A 19,929-nucleotide genomic window follows, 5' to 3' on the forward strand; every position below is an offset into this window, starting at 1 on the left:
AACTCTTCACAAAGAAACATCAAGTCGATGGGAATAAAATTTGAACAGACACACTGAGACACTGAGACAATATGCTCGAGGGAACTTGCCAAAAGGGTTCTCTTGTTTGTCCGGGGATTCGGCGGAGGTATCAATAACATTGTTGTCCCGGGGAAAAAGTGGGTTGAGATGAGGATGTGGGTGTCATGCGAAGCTCTTCTCCAGATATTAGTTCCCCGACAAGGAGGATGTGTGTGCGTTTTGGTGAAGGAGCCTCATCAATGTTGTCATCTCCTCGGGGTTTCAAAAACACTCTGGCCCACTTCTCTCTTGTTTGCCAATAGTTAAAACAAATTTTGAGGTTTAATTTCGTGTTGCCATTACATTGTAGGGTTGAAGTTTGAGCTCAGACACTCCATTTTGTATTTGAGATAAAGAAACAGTGTTTTAATAAAAGATTGATTGCCAAGGGCAACATCAAAGGGCAAGTTTAAAGATTAGATGGGGTGGGTAGTTGTCACAGAAATCTCTGGGGATTTAATATCACTAATTAAGATATTTATAACAAGTTCAAGTTTGTGCAACATTTTCTTGAACACAGATATTTATTTTTTACTTATAACCTATAAGTTATAAGATATTTATGTTAGACAAATAAATGTTCTTAAAAAATTCCGAAAAGTAATGTTACTATTTTTTTAAATAAAAGCTTTTAAACTTAATACCTATACCTACTGTCCTGCCCTAGAACGTCACACTCCTTCCTAAGCTTTTACCTTGACTCACGCACATGTTAACAGACAAGACACAGAACATGCAATTACTAGCCTCAAGTAACTGAGATGGTTTGAGTGCCCCACTTTAAGGCAATTTGGTTGGGAAATGCACAGGCATGCCAAGGTATTTTATTTCTTAACTGACATTTTAGCGGTTTTAGGGCTTTGCGGCAGTGAACCACCAATTTTTTTAAAGATTTTAATTAAAAAATTACGCATATCACAGATATGGTATAGAGGTGGAGATCTCATACCTTTCTTCTCGTTACCTGCGGAAGATAAATTTCCCGGCTTGACGAAATATTCGTGTGGTTCCTACTTCTTGCTGGGAAACTGGGAAAGTGGAAAACTCTTGTGCAGCAAGTTTATGAAAATTCCTTGCTTATGCGAAAGGTGTGTGTGTGTGTGGGCACAAATTGTGTTGGTTTGTTAATTTTGCGCTGCTTCAACGTTGCTGTCAAATTTATATGCTGGTTAGCTCAGCTAGCAAAACTTTTCGGTTTTTGCCTGATGAACGCACATTTGTATACGCACATACGTGCCAGTGTGATTTTCTAATTTATGAGCCCAGTTAGATTTGGGACAATTTTGGCAAACCAGAAAGTTGAATAGAAACTAAGCTACTCAGAGATTTTCTAATAAAGTATAAAGGCAGCAAAAGTAAACATGATTAATTTTTTAATCTAAAATCGAATCTATGTTATCGTTTTTAATAATGAAAATTTCTTTATTTTAGATTTCAGAAATAATTACATGTCTTTGGTAATTCTAAAACTTTGCAAAAATAAAATATATACCAAGCAAAAAGAAAGCTAGTGGTCACTGTAATTTGCAATAGACTTCTCGCAAACATCTTCGATAAGAAACCCAACAAAATTCGAATTACCCACAAAAGCACAATACAATATCGAGCCAAACAATAATGTTTGTGTTTTATTTGAAATTAGAACACAAATTCCCATCTCATCGCAATAAGAAACAAAGGAAGTGCCATGAAAAAGTAGGATTTACAGGAAAAACAGGTGCCCAAGTGAGGGAAATGCTGGAAAACACAGCACACGCACACACGACACATTTGTTCGGTGTTTGGTATTTGGCAGCTTAAATATTTCACAAACTAATATCAATTCAATTTGTATGCAGTGTGTTCGTGGGTGTATCTATGTGTGAGTCCAGGTGAGGGAATTTGGGCAGCACAAATTATTTATGGTCTCCTTATGAGAGCAAAAGTCAAACGATGCCATGGCATCAAATGTCTTTACATTAACAATAGAGCCAAAATTAAAACATTATTTTTCATACCCTATTTTATCTAATTGAATGTGATAGTATAACCATTTGATTTCAATAAAACTATGGTTTATGTATAAATAAACCCTTGAACAAATAGTACGATTTGACGTTCATAGGGACAGACGGTTCCAGATCCTTAGCAAGATTGAATTTAGTGAATATCGTCAGCAATTATATAGTTAAAATATAACTTTAAAGTAGTTTGTTGCCAAAAGTACATAATACAAATTATTCAAATACCGATAAGCGCGCTTATGTTATCGATTAAACAGCAAGTGGGCAGCCTAATCGCTAACAGCTGTTATTTCTGCAGTGAGTTGGCAGCCCAGCCAATGGGAGTACGCAAAATCTAAAATTCTACGTGGAAATAAGTAAATAAATAATGGCAAAAAATCCAGAAGAGGACGACGCCGGCAACGACTGGACGCAGAGTGATGAGGAGGACAACTGGGACGACTGGGGCGACGACGAGGACAAGTTTGTTCACGTGGAGAAGGAACCCAAGCAGGAGGAGGAGAAAGTCTCGACCAAAAACGACGCAAAAACAGCAGTGGTGGAAAATCAGGAAAAGCTGGAAACTCCGGGAGTTCCTCCAAACAGCACAGCTCCAGCAGCCGCCGCCGCCGCCTCCTCATCCTGGGGTCTCTGGGGCGGCAAGTTGAGCTCTGTGTTGTCCACCGCCACGGAGGGATTGGGCACTATAAGTAGTCAAGTCAACCAGGGTCTGAATCAAATAATAGGAGTGCCCGATCCCGAGGAACTGGCTCGCTTCAATGTGGCTGAGAAGGCGGAAAAGGCTGCCAAGGAACCGCCACTGGAAAAGGAGAAGGCTCCCGAGGAAGTCATCCCAGATGAAAATGAGGCCGCGCCCGCCTTTGGCCTGGGTTTTGTGACCAATCTGGGCTCTAAGGTGATCAACACCGGACTGGACACACTCGAAGGCATTGGCAAAAAGACCATGACCATCTTGCAGGACAACGATCCAAAGCTGATGAACAAGCGAAAGCTCCTAGGCCTGGAGACCAACTCACCCAATCTGAGTGCCGTGCTGCTGGAGGCAAAAAAGGATGCTGACCAGATGGAGCAATCCCTGCAGCAGCTGCAGCTGGAAAGGCAGAAGGCGCAGCTGCGCTTCGAGGTCCTCTTCGAGCACTATTGCGGCCTGGTGCACTTTGAGGCCCTGGAGATCCTGTCCAAGGAATCACGCCTCAAGCTGGACAACCTTGTGGATGCGGTGAGTGGCAATGCCCTGGCCGAACTGCAGGAAACCATAAACGAGGTAAAGGAGCTGCTCGAATTGGAGGATCTGGATGTGGAGAGCGAAGGCGACTACGAGGCGCAAGAGCTGAGCGAGCGGCTGGCGGCCACCATCAAGGATGCCGAGCTGGGTATCCAGTTCGATGATATAGCAAAGTGAGTACCTGAATTTAAGAATTAAAATGAAGTAGCTCAAGACCAAAACGTCTTCTTCCAGGCACTGGACACAGTCCCTTGAGTGGCTAAACTCCGAGGAGGCCACCACCGGCGATCTGGAGCAGGCTTATGCCAAAAGCATCCATACCCTAAGCGAAGCCTGCGCTCTGGAGATGTGCAAGCTGCACAAGATCGCCGAGCTTTTGCTGGTTAAACCACATCACAGCACCGCCAACGAGGTGGACGGCGTCGTCAATCTCTGCCAGCAGTTCAATGGGCACATCCAAGGTCTCAGCCACCGGTTCGCCGCCGTTCTCAGTGGCAAACCGGAACCGGAGGAGGCAAAAGCCCGCGTCAGCACATTCTTTTCCGAAATGCTGTCCGCCGTACAGTTCATCGAGAAGGCCTACAAACTATTTACACCCATTCTGCAGATGGGAGCTGTCTAGACGGATTTAATTATAATTGTTGTACTTGCTATGTTTACGATTGCTTGGTTTATGTCCTCAACTCACTTGTTTTCCATATAAATGTATAAAAATTATAAACGATTGCGATGCAAATGCTTGTGATACCATTCCAGAAGTAATACGTTTGTTAGTTGGTTTATAATATAATTTAAAAAGTTCTTGGGTATAAGTAGGTGATGTTTAGTTTTTTTTTCTTTGTCATACAAAATCTTTAAAAACTGTTTGTCGAATAGTGCGGTGAAAGTTTTCAAGCATTGTCTTTTCAATTCCGTTACGAAACAAACGCTGTACAAATCGAACGCTGAACACAAATATAAAATTTTTCTTATTTTAGTTTACTGCAAATATATTTACCTTAAACCATGGGAGATCGTAATAAGCGACCGGTTATCCTATTGAAAGTGCCGTCCTCTGATGATTTTTATGGTTCGGCTTTGCGCAGCAATAATCTGGATCCCATATTCATAGCACCGTCGCATTTTGTGTTCAAGAACCTTAAGCAGTTGCAGGCCAAACTAATGGAGCCCCACAAATATGCCGGGATTATCTTTGCGGCTCCACGATGTGTCCAGGCGGTCAACGAGGCTCTGGAAAAGGCGCCTCTTCCTAGTTGCTGGCGACCCTTGCACAACTACTCCCTGGGGAAGAACACACATAGCTCGGCTTGGTTTACATTGCAGAATCTTCCTACTTTGGGCGATCACGCGATAAATGCCAATAATCTGTGCGATCTGATCGTGGAGACGTTCGGACCCAAGAGGGATCTGCCTCTGCTGATGCCATGTGGCAATGGCGTTGGGCAGACGCTGCGTCTCCGTTTAGTGGCCCAGGGATTTCGCGTGGATGCCTGCGAGGTGTACGAGAGTCGATCACATCCGGATTTCGTCAATCATATGCGACATGCCCTCAAGTTCAAACGCATGGAGACGATTGTCTTCTTTGGACCCTCCAGTGTCCGTAGTTCCTTGGAATTCTTCGAAAATTACAACGTGTCCCTCAAGGATCGCAAGTTGATAGCCGTGGGAAGTGGTACCCGGAAGGCAATGGAGGATTCCGGCATGCAGGCAGATGGCGTGGTTGATGCCGCTGACGTCGACCACCTGATAAAGATCATCAAAACCTAGCTTAGAAACGTAGTTCGTTTTTGCGTATTGTTTCTACCTGTTTTTACTTTTGGTATGCTTTCAAAATCGTACAAGTGTTTAGTGTCCCTAATGAAAAGGGTATCATGTACTAAATCGACATAAATTTGTTCTTTGTTTCAATAAAGAATTTTAATTTATTTGGCTTTTTGTTTTGAACCTTAATCTATTATTTTTATGAGAACATTAACTCAACAATGTAATAAAGTTAGGACAATGAAAAAAGAAATCATGTTCTTAAAAATAACTTGCAGATACAAGTTTTTAAAGAAATAGATAATATTGATATGGAAAGTTCTAAATTACTTTCTGAACTCAGAATTCTTCAGTACTTGAATATTAAAAAGAAATATGACTTCAAAAACGTAGTTATTTTTCTTAACTAATTTGACCTCTTTAGCATGTCAAACAAATCTGGTTCCTTCTGTGGTTTAACAAATGCAGATCATTTTGCGCGTTTTCCGCTAATGGGTTCCGTTACAATCTATAACAATAGGAATGGAATGAAAAGTTCTGAATTACTTTCTGAACTCAGAATTCTTCAGTATTGGAAAATTAAAAAGTAATACGACTTCAAAAACGTAGTTCTTTTTCTTAACTAATTTGACCTCTTTAGCATGTCAAACAAATCTGGTTCCTTCTGTGGTTTAACAACTGCAGATAATTTGGCGCGTTTTACGCTATTGGGTTCCTGTACAACCTATAACAATAAGATATTTAACGATTATTTAATTTGCAAATTCACGATCATTTAATAATTACTTACAGGGAGGTCGTCATCACTTTCGAAGTCTGAAGCATGTACGGTAGTTATTCGATGACGTCGAACAGTATGCTTCTTTGAAGAAGAGCTCGAAAAATTATCGGATTCTTGCGGTTGAACCTTATTCGGGGTGCTTTGAGTTTTGGACAGTCCCTTTGGTTCTGGGAGTTTAGGTATTGTCATCACTGGTTGGTCGATTACACTATTAATTCGGTTCATTTTAAACTGGAGTACAGCCATTTCATTCTGTTGGAAATTATAAATAAGCTAAAAGTTTGTTTAAAGAAATTAAATATCTTGGACTTACATTCTTGTCGCATTCCAATTCAAGCATTTTGGCTTCTTTATTTTTAATTTCGAGCTCCAATTCGGAAATCTTTTTCTATAGACGAAAAATGATATAACACAGATCAATAAGAAATAGTATCTCACTTTTAATACCCACCATCAAGTTATCTTTCTGGTACTTTAGCTCTTGACTTAATTGAAACTTAGATGCAGAAAATTCATTTGCCATTCTCTCATTTTTAGCCTCAAGATGGGCCAAAGTATCCTTTAGCTTATCATAATCAGTCAGAAGCCTTTGCAACTTCTCTTGCTGAGCCTTAGACGTTTCTTCCTTTTGCTGCAGTGCAACTGTAAGTCTCTCAATTTCCACTGCAGCTCGCTGAGATTCGGTCTCAAATTCAGCCCTCATGACCTGCATTTGATTGGAAAGCTGTTCGTGCTGTACCTTTAGTTCTCCTTCAAAACTGTGAGTTTTTACTTCAAGTTCATTGGCCAATTTTGTTAAAGCCTCCTGCTGATTATTGCGACGCAACTTCAACTCATTAATCTCTCCTTGGAGTTGCGAGGCCTGCAGAAGTTTTTCCTTTTGCAGTGCCTCAATGCTGTTCTTTAGCTTTGTGAAATCAAGAGATGCCTTATCCAGTAAGCTTTCTAGCTCACGAATGGCGGTCTATCAAAATGATTTGAAAATATACATAAGGAAATTCATACTTATTATCTACATTGCACTTACCTCGTGCTTATTGGCTTGATTTTTCATATCTTGAGAGTGTTTCAAATTAGTTTCAGCCAATTCCTTAGAATAATGTTCGTTGATATCAACGAGTTCGACCAGTCTAGCAGTCATTTTTTGATGTTCACCAGTAAGGGTAATATGGGCTCTTTCCTTTTCCTCCATAAGCGTTTTCAAAGTATTAATCTCGTTTCGAGATAGTTCAAGCTCTTTATCGGCTTGATCGGTTAATCGTTGCTGCTCCTGGTAGCGCAATTTGTTGGCTTCTAACTCATTTTGCAGTATCGACAAAGCTTTATTCGCTTCTATTGGAAGCTGTTTAACGCGATCTTCAAGTTCGGCGCAGGTAACCATTTTTGCGTTTAACTCGGTGCCCAGTTGTACAATGTTCGCCTGTGGAGCAAATGCAAGCAGGAAATCAAAATAAGCATTACTATTAAAGAGTATGACGGAATACACTAAAATAAATAAGTGACGAAGCCAAAGAATTTCCAATTGTATGATATGTAATGATTATAGATTCGTATAGGTAAATATTTATAAAGCCGAAACACAAACCTCACAAACATCCTTTTGTGCACTCAAATCATCAAATTGATGCTCGAGGGCTTCGTAAGCCTGCGTGAGTTCATTAAGGTGCGTCTGAACCTCAGAGTTATTCATTTGGGCCTTTTCCATTTCCAATTTATAGTTACTCATGGCGCCTGCCAATTCGCGATTAGTTTCTTGCATATTTTTCAGCTGCAATATAAGTTACTAATCTGAAGTAATTCTGATCGCATCTATGTAGATAAGAGTTTACCTCGCGTTCCAGTTTTTCATTTCGAGATTGGGCAGCCTTAAGCTCGGAGTTTTTCTTCTCCACGCAAGCTTTTACGATTCCCAGCTCCTTATTGTAATTTTTTTCGGACTCGGTATACTTTTGATTGATCTTCTTAAATTTATTAATGTTCTCCGTGTTCTTTTCCTCCTGGTCCGCAAGATCCTTCTTTGAATGGGTCAGCTCCAGCTGGGTGTTAGCCAACCTTTAAGAATATATTCATTGAAGGTGGGAACTTTGTTAAAATTACAAGTCTTACTTTTTTTTCAGGCTAATGTTTTCCGTATTTTTCTTCAAAGTGTCCACGGCGATATTCCGCATTTTTCTGCTAGTCATCAAGTTCCGCTTTTTCAAATTCGAGAATGATTCGTTGTGATGCTTCATAAAGCAATCTAGTAGTGCCCCGGTACCAGGAGACAAATTCTTGATTTCTTTCCACAGAATTTCCGGTGTTTTGGACAACTTCTGGATCTTTTTTTTCGGGGACTTCACGGGGATGGAGACAGTTGGTTTTTCCAAAGGGTTTTCATCGAGACTTGGACGTTTTGGCGCTTTATTTTTTGGTGTCTCACAGCAAGAAACCTTTTGAAGCTCCCTTTTCTTGAAAACGTTTTCAAGTGGGGCGGGTTTTTCTTGAGTTTGGGGCCCTTTAGCGTCCCCAGAGTTCTCCTTGGGAATTTGAGTACCCGGAGGTTCGGTGACTGTACTTTTTCTTGGCGATTTTGGCCGAACCGCACTCACGATTTGCGAGCCAGCTCTTTTCTTTGCCCCCGCCATTTTGGGTTCTAAAAAGGCAGTAAAATTAATTTGCAGGTAATTATGTACCAGTTGAAGATCACACCGCACTAATCGGGCTATACTTACTAAACTTTAAGCGGATTCAACTAATCTTTTGCAACGATCACTTTTTGGCGTCCTGCGAAAAAAGCAACGGTAAACTTCGACTAGAGGTGGGACTAACAGCTTCGATAATGGTGTGTGTACTCGCTAACCGTGATTGGAGAATCACTGAACAAATATTTAACGGTCGATTAGTATTAGAAATTAATTAAATATGCAATTACGTAAATAGAATTGATGGAAAGTCAATCAACATTAGATGAAAATGTTATAAATAGGCGACATATATTTAATCAAAGAACAAAAACGATCAATAAGAAACTGGTTACTTATGTTGGAAATGTGGGATAGAAAGTTATTAAAAGGACGATAAATTACACAAAAATGTTTGCTGATTAAAAATCTCATGCCAACGTTCTCGTGAGCAGTGATTAATTAAATTGCTGCTGTTAATGGTGGGTGTCCTCGCTAAGAAATCACGGTCAACACTGATATGGTCACTGTATATTCGGTATTCTTTTTGAACAGCCCTGGTTCTTTGTTGGCGCCCTGGTCACTATGGCACTATTTTATAATAATTCTATTTTGGTTGTCAGATCATTGTTTTTACTGGCTGTATTTAAAAATTCAGGTGCTGACAGCTCGGAAGGGCTTACAAAATCCGATCCCAACGACATAATGGCAGGATCTGGAGTTGCCAAGCAGCTGTTCGCCTGCAATTTCGAGGTGTTCGGTAAAGTGCAAGGTATTTTGACGTTGGCACCTGCTATCCTTTCGATCTTATTAGTCTAACAGCTATTATTTGACCATTTCAGGTGTATTCTTCCGCAAGGTAAGTGCCTGCTGGCTTATTTAGTTTGCCAAGATCCACTAAATCCTCTTTGTGGACCAGTACACGGAACAGACGGCCAAGTCCCTGGGTGTTTATGGCTGGTGCATGAATACCCGAGATGGAACCGTAAAGGGACAACTGGAGGCTCCCCTGGCGGAACTAAACGAAATGTAACGTCCTCCTTTTTGGGTGGCCAAAACATTCATTTAACCATGCTCAACAATTTACAGGAAACATTGGCTCCAGACCAAGGGAAGTCCCAGTTCGAAGATCTCAAAGGCCGAATTCACGCCAGCTCAGGAAATCGAGGCCTATACCTTCAGTACCTTCGATATAAGACGTTAAAAATGGATTATTAGAAGGACTACCAGAGGCTTAAAGAATAATTTCAAAAAACCCTAAATATTCCCACACCACACCAAAAATATATGTATTCCCAAAACAAAAACAACAAAACAAAGCAGGGTTGCATTTTCTGGTAGCAGCCCCGCCGCCCAGCGTTGCCATATGATCAAAAAGTACTCATTTCCACCAGTTGTCTCGCTCGCACACACAGCCCTGCGCCGAGCCACCGCCATAGGCGGCGCACGTGCGAGAGCGAGACAACCGGCTGGGCGGCAGCGCACTTTGGTCTGGCACAGAAACGAGTACAGCTTCGATACACGTCGTTTTGCCAAAAGCGTAGCAGGGCAGCCCAAAGCAAAGGCAAAAGCAATGAAAAAAATAAATGAGGAAAAAAATCCGTGAAGCGAGAACCGTATTTCCGTACCGTAAAATTCCCGATAGCGCGAGTCACGCCATTGTGTAAGCGCAGTTTATTTGCCAATTGTGCGAAGGGCATTTTTTGCGGAACGGCCGAATTGTGCGTATAACGAAAAAAATAAAATATACTACTTATTTTTTAAGCAATTTACAAAATTCTTGCGTGCTGAGTGCCTGCCGTCTCTGTGTGTGCATGTGTGTTAGTGAGTACCAGTGAGTACTTTCGCGCTGAAAACGTTTTTTTCACCACTCGAATCGCTGGAATCGGGCAAATATAGTTCTACATAAGCACATTTAACCGATTTGAATGTAATCGGAAGTAATGCAGACATGTGGAATACAATAAATGCGATTGTGTAAATAACTGAAAATATTGGAGCACACAGTTGCACGTGTGCGTGTGTGTGTGTTTATGTGCGCCAGTGAGTGTGCTTGTAAAGGCGCGAGTTTTCCGTTTTGCATGGCTAATTGTGGTGGAAAAACTCAATAAACGGAATTACATAAAGATTGGTCGATTTTCCGCCAGCCGATGATGCAAATTCTTGGAAAATTGTGATTTTCAAGATGAACCGCAATGATTTCGTCAGTATGTAAAGTAGTCTGTCTGTTTGTCCATCGCTCTGTATGTGTGTTTGTGCGAGTTCTATACAGTTTTTTTTATTGCGCATCATGGTGTGCAATAGCGCGCGTTCTGACCTCTCTCTCGCTCCCATTGACTCGGCTCGACTCTCTGGCTGGCCAGAGCGTCGCTATGTGTGTGCGTGTGTTTGAGTGCGTGTACATATATGTATGTAGCATATGTACATAACACGCCGGAAAAGACAAAACGATTCCGAATTTTTGTCGAATTCTTAGGGAGGCGGGTAGTTTAAGCGAGATAAAACCAAAGAAAAACTAAACAAATATAGTAACCGATAACTGAGCAGTCGGGCATTTACGAAAATCAAACAGTGTGCCTGTCGTTTGCATTCAAAACGCTGAATTGCCTGTCGATTTGCCGAAATAATAGCCCGTTTCATTTCAAAATCCTCGACAGGACTAGCATCGAGCAGTAGCCTTCAGGAGTCGAGCGGACCAAATGCCGCAACAGCCGGCCGACGCATCAGCATCAGAACGATGGCCCCAGCGCTCACAGCCGAGCCACTAAGTCCCAAGGAGAAGCTAACCAGCACAGCCTCGCCCTCGGCCCGCAGCTCTTTGGAGAGCGGAGGCGTTGGAGGCATTGGAGTAGGAGCCGGCGGAGTGGCCAAGAAGCCAGCGACGCCCACTCCGGCCACGGCCACCACGAGGGTCACCCGCTCCTCGGCGGCAGCGGCCTCAGTGGCCTCTTCCCCGCCGCAGCAGCAACATCAGCCGCAGCAGCAACAGAGATCCTCGCCAGCAGTCAATAACAAGAGGAAGTGGCGTTCCAATGAACCCATGGGCCTGAGCACCGCCCCCACTCCACACAGCAGCAGTGCGCCCAATATCACGGCGGATGCAGCGGTGGCCTCCACCTCCACTGTGGAGAATAATAACAACAACAACAACAGCAGCAGCAGCACATCTACTAGCAACAGCTCCACTCCCAAGGACAACTCAACGGCCCAGCTGCTGGCGGATCTGACCATCAACTTTGAGGAGACTATATCCGCCGAGATTTGCCTGAGGAAAACCCTGCCCGATGTGACTTTGGGCAAGGAGCCGGCCACGCCTGCCTCTGTCCTGGCAGTGGCCACCAGTTCTGCAAGTTCCGGCAGCGGTTTGCCAGGTGACACACCGCCGGTAGCCTCAGCAGAGGAGGAGCTGCCAAAGATAGAAACAGATAATATAGAGGGTAGGTCAATGTGGTTACTCCAAATGAAACGTCTCTTTTCAATGTTTACTTGGCTTACTGTTTCAGAGCGTCTCAGCCAGCTGGATGGCAATGCCAGTGCGATGCCCGAGGAGCCTGTGGCTCCGCCTTCTGTTGCGCCACCCGTGCAGGAACCGCCAGGCACGCCCAGCAGGCCCCAGCAGCAGCAGCCACCTCAACAGATGACGCCTCAAAGCACCTCCACCTCCATTAATTTCCTCAAGGACGGAGCCGTCGGTGCTGTGCTGGAGGATCAGGACATCGAGGAGGTGCTCAAGGCGCTAAAGACGTTCGACGGCGGCCATGTCAATCCCGATACCATCTGCGAGTTCTTCGACGATGTGTGGGATGAGGCGGCTCCGGCTGCGCCCTTGCCGGCAGCGGCTCCTGGAAATGTGGTCGAGCTGCCGGACGTGAAGCCCAGCTGCAGTGACATCCTGGCCAGCGGCAGCAGCAGCATTTCCCAGGCCAATGTGATCATAAAACAGGAGCAGCAACGACCCTGGCAGGATGTCCATGCTGAGTTGGAGCAGCAGCAGCATGTTATTTCGCGCCGGATTGAGTTCTTGCTGCGCAGGATGCGAAAGCTCCAAGCGCGCGCCATGTGCCGCCACACCAGCGAGGAGGTAGCCGGCATAATGGAGTGGTCCGCCCGCACTTCCCACAAGGCTCCCATACCGGCGAGAAGTGCCACACTGTCCGAGCAGGAGGCCACCGTCCTGTCGATTGTCTCCGGACGCCCGGGCCCCACCTTCTGGGAGGAGCAGAACAAGCATCCGCTGCCCGCCAGTCAGATGAGCAATGTGATTCGGCATATTTCGACGGCGGCTCGCCATCAGCAAATCTGCCACTCGGCCAACGGAAGCTCCGCTACCCTGGCACCATCCTCCAGCTGGTACAACAACACGAACAGTTCAACGTTGCCGGCAAAGCGTCCGCGAAAGAATCAATTGGATTCAGCGATGTCAACGGGAGCAGCAGCATCAACATCATCGTTGGCATCATCGGGATTGGCGCCGGGCACGACGGGATCTGCCGTAACGGATTCGAATACGCCGCGGGCGGACGACATCGTTCCCAGCTACGACACCTATGTGACAAGTGAACTCACCCATGTGGCCGGTCTGCTGCACACGGAACTGCGAGAGGTGCAGAACGCCATCGATTCGGATGCCACGGAGTCGAGTTCTGGGGGAGAGTCTGCTGACGAGATGGTCTCCTACAACAACACCCAGCAGCTGTCGCTATCCATGTAAGTGCAGAAGTTCCAAACTTTGCTATATTCCATATTATATCTGTAGATGCTCTAGGCGATTTAACTATCAAACTGTTTCCATTTGTGTCTTTTGAGCTTGGAAGCCGTCCTTTTCTGTCACTTTTTTTTTAAATTAGTGGTTCCGAACTAGGGTCGTATTTATTTTGATCAGTTTCTTCCACAGAAAGATTTTATAAGTATTTATTTTTGACAGCTGTTTTAAATAATAATATTTTTGGTAGCCCTGAATAGATGACAACATTTAAGGGGCTTTATAATAATTACTTTACTTCACAAGAAACGTTTTAACATTCCAAGGACATTTTAAATATTTTTTAATACCGATATCCTAAGGAATCTATACATTCTACTTAATCAATTTAATTTATCCCTGTTTATAATCCAAATTCGTTTCGATCTCTTTCAGCACTCGACGCGCTGTTTGGCGGTACTCGAAAGATCGGGCAGCCATTGCCTTGCGCTGGTCGTGGCTCTGCTCCCAGCTGACCGACCTGGAGATGAAGATCCGACAGCACAGCGACCTCTTCTCGGAGCTGACCCAGTCCAAAGGCGAGGTCCAGCTGGAGGCCACGGTCAAAACATCACCTCCGCTGCCACCGCCAGCAAATGGCATCAAGGAGGAGCCTTCCGGCGACTATCTTTGCAGTCGGTCCCGGCCATTGGTGCTGTCCGAGTTCCACAAGCGCAAGCTCTTCCAGACCACGAACATGCACACGATTTCCAAGAAGGCCGCGCGGCCCAGCAACATCAAGTGTGGCTGCCAGTGGCCGCAGGTGCCATGCACCCTGTGCACAGGTCGCACGGATCCCACAGCGCCCCGGGATCTTGTCGAGACGATGATGCCGGCCAATCGGGTGGCGCTGCTCGATGCTGGCTACCATCCAGTGCTCAGTTTCGCCAGCGGTAAGTGGGAGTTTCCACTGAATATGGTCCTATTCGGTCATTCGATTGTTTGCTCATCAGTCATCTTTTCTTCCCTTGCTCCAGATGTCAGCCAGTCTGTGCACCTGGAGGCCATTGCCCGCCAGCCGGACTGGCAGTACCGAGTCATGCGCTGCCAGGCCAAGGCCATTGTGAAGGCCATGTGGAAGGCGGAGCGCGAGACGCTGGCCTCTGGCGGAATTGGCGGAGCGGCGGGCAGCCGGCGATCGGGCGATGCGGTCAAGCGGCGTTATATACGACGCAAGGAGCGCAACAACAACTCAAATAAGGAGGCTGGCAGCGGAGCTAAAGCTGCTGCTGCAGGAGGAGGAGCAAGCGGAACCGGAAGCAGTGGCGTCGGGGGAGGGGATAGCGGAAACGGTACTGGTACTGCTACTACTTCTTCTTCTACTACGCCTACTACAACGCCACTTGTGGCCAACAGTAAATTATTGTAAACATGACGAAATTCGATAATTGTTATTAACATAAAACAACAACAATCTTTTGCATCTCTTCTTCTTCTTTTTCTTTGCATCGATCAACCAAAACACGATATTCCACAATACCACAACCTCCACCAACAACAACAACAACAACGACAAAACTCCACCAATTGTTTTATTTGCCATTCCGTTCTTGTCTCCGTTTCGTCCCTGTTCCGCATTCCAATCACGGATTTAACGCAACACCAGCAGCAGCGGCCAAGGGCAAGAGGCAACCACCACTACAACAACAACCAACTGGAGCGAACAATTCCAGCTCGCTGTGGCCAGACTCTCGCCAACGCCAACGACAACGCCACCACAGTCCCTCCTCAACCTCGATCTCGGCAGCCAGCGGCGCTAAGAAGTCACGCAAATCCACAAACAGCAGCAGCAATTCCACACAACAGCAGCTGCATCAACACGGCAGCAACATCAACAACCATCATCTCAACGGCTACGGGGATCAGTGGGGGGACCAGAGCAGCAGTCGTCGCAACTCCTCGCCCACCCACAGCCATCGAAATGAGAGGTAAATACGAAAATGGTGGACAGAACTCGCGGTTCGGTTTTGTGGATATGGAATGTTAGCTGGTCTGAACTTCTGATATTGAGATTTTTCAACATAAATTATTCTTGCTAAAAGGGTTCCGATAAAAATAAGATCTTTCATACATTTCTTTGTTTTCTTTAGCAGAACATCGGAGCGTCGCGTTCGTCCCATCTATGACATCAATAACATTGTTATACCGTACAGTATGTTAGCCCAATCGAAAATGGAGATTCTTCCCTACAAGGAGATTCCCATACCAAAGTAAGTATTCCATGTTAATGATATGATTATAATATATATATAGCTTCTCTGGTAAATTCTAATCACCCCGTATCTTTACTTCCAGGTGGCGCATTGTAGACAGTGATAATGATAAGGCAAAGCATTCGTCGGATGAGTCAGCGGACTGCAAACTGAGCAATGGCAGCGTCGGCGCATCAACGTCAGAGGAGCCACCCAAACCCCAGCCGCCATCAGAAAAACCAGAGCAACCACAACAACAGCCGGCCGTGCAGCCTCCAAAGGTCAATGGTTTAAAGGACAAGCAAGCAGTCAAGCACAATAACAATAACAATACAAACAACAATAATAATAAAAATGGACTGGTAAATGGCATTGCCAAAAAGGATGAGGCCAAGGCTGTAGAGGATCCCAATCCGCTGAAAAAGGCAGAGGAGCAGGTGGAAAAGGTGGTCAAACCCAAGCTCAATGGTAATTTGGCAAAAAATCAGAATGATAAAACTGCCGAGAAGCAGGAAGAGATTGCTCAGCCAGCAACAGAGCAACCACTGCCCAAGAGACCCAAGCTAGAGACGCCATCCGACGAGGTCCCCAAGACCAAGGCCAATGGACAGCTGGTGGAGCTAAAACCAGAGACCCGCGAAAACGAGGAGGAGGAGCATGGCAAGGAAGATCTTTCGGATGAGGCGTTCATACTGCGTCATCAGCGCGCTCTCATCGAGGAGCGTCGCCGCTTTGAGACCTTCCTCAAGTTCCCCTGGAGCACGCGATCACGTGCGAATAGACGCATCGACAGTCGTGCAGAGTCGAGTGGCGCCAATACTCCGGATCCCGCCTCGCCAGCTCCGCACTTGGGCGGCATTGGGCACGACAACGAAAGCATTCCCTCGCCGCTGGCCCATCCACTGGACGGGTTCAACGACAGCGGCGAGCCGCTGGCGGGCGGACAGGCGCGCCAGGCCCGTCGTCGGACTACGTCAAGCAAGCTCAAGGATCAGGTGGAACGGCGCAGCACCACGCCCGACCTGCGGGAGGTAATTCGGGATTTGTTTGTCCAAAAAACTTTACCTAACTACAAGTCTTTCTTTTTAAATAGCCCTATGCGCTGATGCCATCGCCCTTTGAGCCCCTGCACTTTCCGCTCTCCGACGAGGTCTACCAGCGATTGCTGGCCGAGACGTACGCGACACCCAGATCGATGTCCGTCCCAAAGCGGGCCAAGAGCAAGTCAATATCCTCGAACTGCGACGGTCCCAGCTCCACCGGAGGCAGTAGTAGTCGGCGCAGCAGCAAGACCAAGATTAAACTAAATGGCCAGTTAAATGGTCGGCTAAATGGTCACCCGGCAGCAGCAGCGAAGATAAACGGAGCAGAAGGTGGGAAAGAAACTGAAGTTTCCGAGCCGGAAGAGGAGGACATTCTGCTGGAGGAGGAGGACGACGACTATCCCAAGCACCATCTGGCGCCGCTGGACGATGAGGAGCCGTCGACGCCGGATGGCGAGCAGGATCTGTACGATGCGGCGATCGACGCCTACCTTGGCGATCCGGAGGCGCTTGAGGAGGACATGGCCGACGATCCCTTCGAGGATGACGACCCCAACGATCCGGAGTGGAAGACCCGGGCCGAGGGCGTTCGCAGCAGACGCATCTAAGACCAAAACCCAAAGCAAATAACTTTCGTTTTCGTGATTTCAGTCTTTTTAAACGATTTGTGAATTTTTAAGCCCCCCAAACACACAAACACACACCACACACAACACGAATCAGCCGGCGCAGAGCAACTATTTTAATTTGTTTTAAACGGATTGGTTTGCACTCACAACAGCATTGCGTATTTTAAGCAATCGTCTAAGTTATTTAGTTCTACGAACCCACAGAAACACAGATAAGCAAACACACAACAAACGAAGCAGAAGCAGAAGCGAAACTCTTGAAATAATCAATGTAAATAAAAGCTAAATACATAGAGCTAAGCAAGTTACTGATAAATGTAGACTAATCGGCGGTCGTCAACAGATCACCGATCGCATTCACCAGGCCTTTCGAGCATGGTGGGTGGGTTCGGTTCGAAAAATGGTCAGCGGTTAGGCAGAAACAACAAACCAACACTTGGGCTTCAAGCCAAAGTGAGCTAATGATACAATACTAAGCTAATCTAAATAAAAACACATTTAAATATACTATATGCATAAATAAGAACATGTAAATGCCAAGAGAGCAGTGAGCTGAAGATTTGAAATGTATTCGCACCTGCACACAAAACGATATAACTAAACCAAGCCTATCAATTAATCAGCTGGCTCTAGGGCCGTATTTCTTGTATTTTTAAAAGTTTATCAACTGTAAATGTATAGAGAGGAATGCGATGGCGGTATTTTAGTTGCTTAGGCGTTTTCATTTCTACTTTAAACGTTAGTGGCTAATTGTAGCAATTAAAAATATAAAAAACAACAAAACAATGAGCAAACCTAGTGCGGCTATGTCCGTGAAAATGTTTAATCTATCTTGGTTTTTTTTATTATATACTGTGTATGTTTTACCGTAAAGCTAGAGTCCAGATTCAATCGTTAAAACTTGAAAAGAAATACAACAGAATTGTGAAGATCAACTAAGGACCGCAAATATACAGAATTATATATTCTTAAAAGTGACACATGGACCACCAAAAGTGATCTATGGGACACAACAGATGGCGGAATTTGGGAACATATGTGATGGAAATTTTCTAAGCAGACTTCAGCTAGTTGGTGATTGAACTTGGAATTGGGATGATGGTAAGAGCGGATAAAAGTATTGTTTTCTGATAAACTACTAATTTCCCTTGAAGAAGTTTTCTTTAATTTTCCTGCTCGCCTGGAGCTCTGTATTCCTGGGCAGCACCCATACTACTATAAGTCGGATTAGAAAGTCTGATATAGGCTTGAAATCTTTGGAGGAGCTAATTTTGATTAGAAAGACTCTGGCTAGGCAGGCTCTGAAGCTCAGGGGCTTGGAAATAAACCTTCACCATGTGCTGAGCAAGGTGGTCTTTCTTTCCGATGCGGATGTGCATTCACCGGGGAGATTCTCCTCCAAAGCAGATCCCCTGACAGAGCTATCAGAGCGGCTGAATATATTGCTCAAGCGACTGAACCAGGAGGATTTAGATAAGCGGCCTTTGAAAGCTTGTCTGGAAAACGGCTCGAGGCTTCTGGAAACTTCTCTAAACCAGACCTTGCTGAAGGATGTTTTCAAAGTTAAGGTCATCCCGAAAGTTGGTGTGTTAAACAATAACTTAATATAATAATACAAAAACAATAAACTCACCCGTCAATCTGTTCCAGATTTTTACCAGCCCGCCAAATCGGATTGTTATGAACTGGATGAAGCTGTACGGGTGGATGGCGTCTATAGGTTCCTAGTTCCCGAGCGGAATGAAGTCCAACGTGATTTGCACGAGCGTTACTGCACCTTCGCAACAGATGGTCCCGCCTGGACGGTGATCCAGAACCGAGGTGGCTCCTACGATCCCCCCGAGAACTTTAATCGCAGCTGGGACGAGTACCGCGCGGGTTTTGGCAATTTATCCCGGGATTTCTGGTTCGGCAACGAGTTCACGCACAAGATTCTCTATCGCGACGATCATGAATTGAGAGTGGAGTTGCAGGAGGAGGATCAGGAAGGCGTGGATTGGGCGGAGTATTCCATTTTCCGACTGGACAGCGAGCGCTACAACTTCCAGCTTTCGGTGGAAGGTGACTTCCGGGGTTCGCTGCCAGATGTTCTGGAGCAGCTCAATGGAACGGAATTTAGCACACACGATCGGCGAAGGAATGGGTATCCCGAGAACTCCCCGGATTCCACCTGCGCCGAGCAGTACGGCGGAGGTTGGTGGTTCGATCGCTGCACACAGTCCAATCTAAATGGAGAACTTGGTGTCCACCAGATAGCAAGTCCAGCCATCATCTGGTCGAATTGGCGCACCGGAACCGACAAACCAAAAATTTCGCGGATGATGATACGACCCGTAAACCCAGTTCCGGGGGGTTACTTTTACGAGGACTAGGCGGCGGATAGGATAACTGGGAATTTTAAATAGCAATCAGTAAATGTTGCTCGTATTCCAGCAAATTGAACGTTACCGATAGGTGGCCCTGCAAATAAACGTTACCGATAGGTATCGAATCCACTGGCACTTTCTATAGACATATTCTGCTATCCTTTTTTTCACATTACTGTTTTATTAAAATGTATTCATTTAAATTATTTATCATGGAATCTTTAAATTTCACAGATATTTCAAGCCCCTCAGCCTATCGAATATTTATCGAATTGGATTGGGCGAACGAGAGAGGAATAGAAGGATACGGCAAGTTCTTCATACCACTAAAAAAGCTCTGTTATCCTGGGGTGGGAATTTAAAATTTTGGCAGTTTATTTGAAAAGAACAATTTGATTAAAATTTTAACAAAAAATGGTATAAGAATAAGTAAGGGAAAAAACGAATTAAAAAAAGCGGCAAATTTGT

The 19,929-nt window shown here is 45.1% G+C and overlaps 6 protein-coding genes across 19 annotated transcripts; 5 read left to right on the forward strand and 1 right to left on the reverse strand.

Annotated features, from left to right (window-relative positions):
• The first annotated feature begins 2,369 nt into the window (after positions 1 to 2,369).
• On the forward strand, positions 2,370 to 4,046 carry LOC119563189 (protein FAM114A2). Its single transcript, XM_037876475.1, has 2 exons — positions 2,370 to 3,461; positions 3,523 to 4,046. The coding sequence occupies exons 1-2, from the start codon at positions 2,431 to 2,433 to the stop codon at positions 3,908 to 3,910; spliced, it is 1,419 nt and encodes a 472-aa protein (XP_037732403.1). The 5' UTR covers positions 2,370 to 2,430; the 3' UTR covers positions 3,911 to 4,046.
• Positions 4,047 to 4,199: 153 nt separating this feature from the next.
• On the forward strand, positions 4,200 to 5,213 carry LOC119563191 (uroporphyrinogen-III synthase). Its single transcript, XM_037876478.1, has one exon. It carries the CDS (start codon positions 4,294 to 4,296, stop codon positions 5,053 to 5,055), a length of 762 nt encoding a protein of 253 aa, XP_037732406.1. The 5' UTR covers positions 4,200 to 4,293; the 3' UTR covers positions 5,056 to 5,213.
• Positions 5,206 to 18,851, reverse strand: LOC119563187 (intracellular protein transport protein USO1). 3 transcript variants are annotated; one of them, XM_037876473.1, is made up of 10 exons: positions 18,729 to 18,851; positions 8,542 to 8,685; positions 7,937 to 8,462; positions 7,660 to 7,882; positions 7,416 to 7,598; positions 6,858 to 7,250; positions 6,282 to 6,794; positions 6,144 to 6,218; positions 5,840 to 6,082; positions 5,206 to 5,773 (listed from the first exon to the last, which is right to left on the reverse strand). In XM_037876473.1, exons 3-10 carry the CDS (start codon positions 8,452 to 8,454, stop codon positions 5,672 to 5,674), a joined length of 2,250 nt encoding a protein of 749 aa, XP_037732401.1. In that variant the 5' UTR covers positions 8,455 to 8,462; positions 8,542 to 8,685; positions 18,729 to 18,851; the 3' UTR covers positions 5,206 to 5,671. The 3 variants fall into 3 exon arrangements, with proteins under 3 accessions (XP_037732401.1, XP_037732402.1, XP_037732400.1); XM_037876474.1 differs by having other exon boundaries at positions 8,542 to 8,593; positions 18,729 to 18,835; XM_037876472.1 differs by lacking the exon at positions 18,729 to 18,851 and adding an exon at positions 8,896 to 9,040 and having other exon boundaries at positions 8,542 to 8,593.
• LOC119563192 (acylphosphatase-2) lies at positions 9,061 to 9,805 on the forward strand. Its single transcript, XM_037876479.1, has 4 exons — positions 9,061 to 9,262; positions 9,333 to 9,349; positions 9,410 to 9,519; positions 9,580 to 9,805. Exons 1-4 carry the CDS (start codon positions 9,076 to 9,078, stop codon positions 9,692 to 9,694), a joined length of 429 nt encoding a protein of 142 aa, XP_037732407.1. The 5' UTR covers positions 9,061 to 9,075; the 3' UTR covers positions 9,695 to 9,805.
• Positions 9,947 to 17,687, forward strand: LOC119563186 (cell wall protein DAN4). Of its 12 annotated transcripts, none has more exons than XM_037876459.1 (9): positions 9,947 to 10,211; positions 11,148 to 11,927; positions 11,994 to 13,197; positions 13,628 to 14,124; positions 14,209 to 14,586; positions 14,838 to 15,159; positions 15,322 to 15,441; positions 15,527 to 16,454; positions 16,517 to 17,687. In XM_037876459.1, the coding sequence occupies exons 2-9, from the start codon at positions 11,228 to 11,230 to the stop codon at positions 17,072 to 17,074; spliced, it is 4,707 nt and encodes a 1,568-aa protein (XP_037732387.1). In that variant the 5' UTR covers positions 9,947 to 10,211; positions 11,148 to 11,227; the 3' UTR covers positions 17,075 to 17,687. The 12 variants fall into 12 exon arrangements, with proteins under 12 accessions (XP_037732387.1, XP_037732388.1, XP_037732392.1 ...); XM_037876460.1 differs by having other exon boundaries at positions 14,841 to 15,159; XM_037876464.1 differs by having other exon boundaries at positions 14,209 to 14,529.
• On the forward strand, positions 18,072 to 19,488 carry LOC119563190 (ficolin-3). Its single transcript, XM_037876476.1, has 3 exons — positions 18,072 to 18,196; positions 18,250 to 18,679; positions 18,746 to 19,488. Exons 1-3 carry the CDS (start codon positions 18,191 to 18,193, stop codon positions 19,465 to 19,467), a joined length of 1,158 nt encoding a protein of 385 aa, XP_037732404.1. The 5' UTR covers positions 18,072 to 18,190; the 3' UTR covers positions 19,468 to 19,488.
• The last annotated feature ends 441 nt before the right edge of the window (positions 19,489 to 19,929 follow it).

Source organism: Drosophila subpulchrella, chromosome 3R (genome assembly GCF_014743375.2).
Source record: "Drosophila subpulchrella strain 33 F10 #4 breed RU33 chromosome 3R, RU_Dsub_v1.1 Primary Assembly, whole genome shotgun sequence".
Lineage (NCBI taxonomy): Eukaryota > Metazoa > Arthropoda > Insecta > Diptera > Drosophilidae > Drosophila > Drosophila subpulchrella.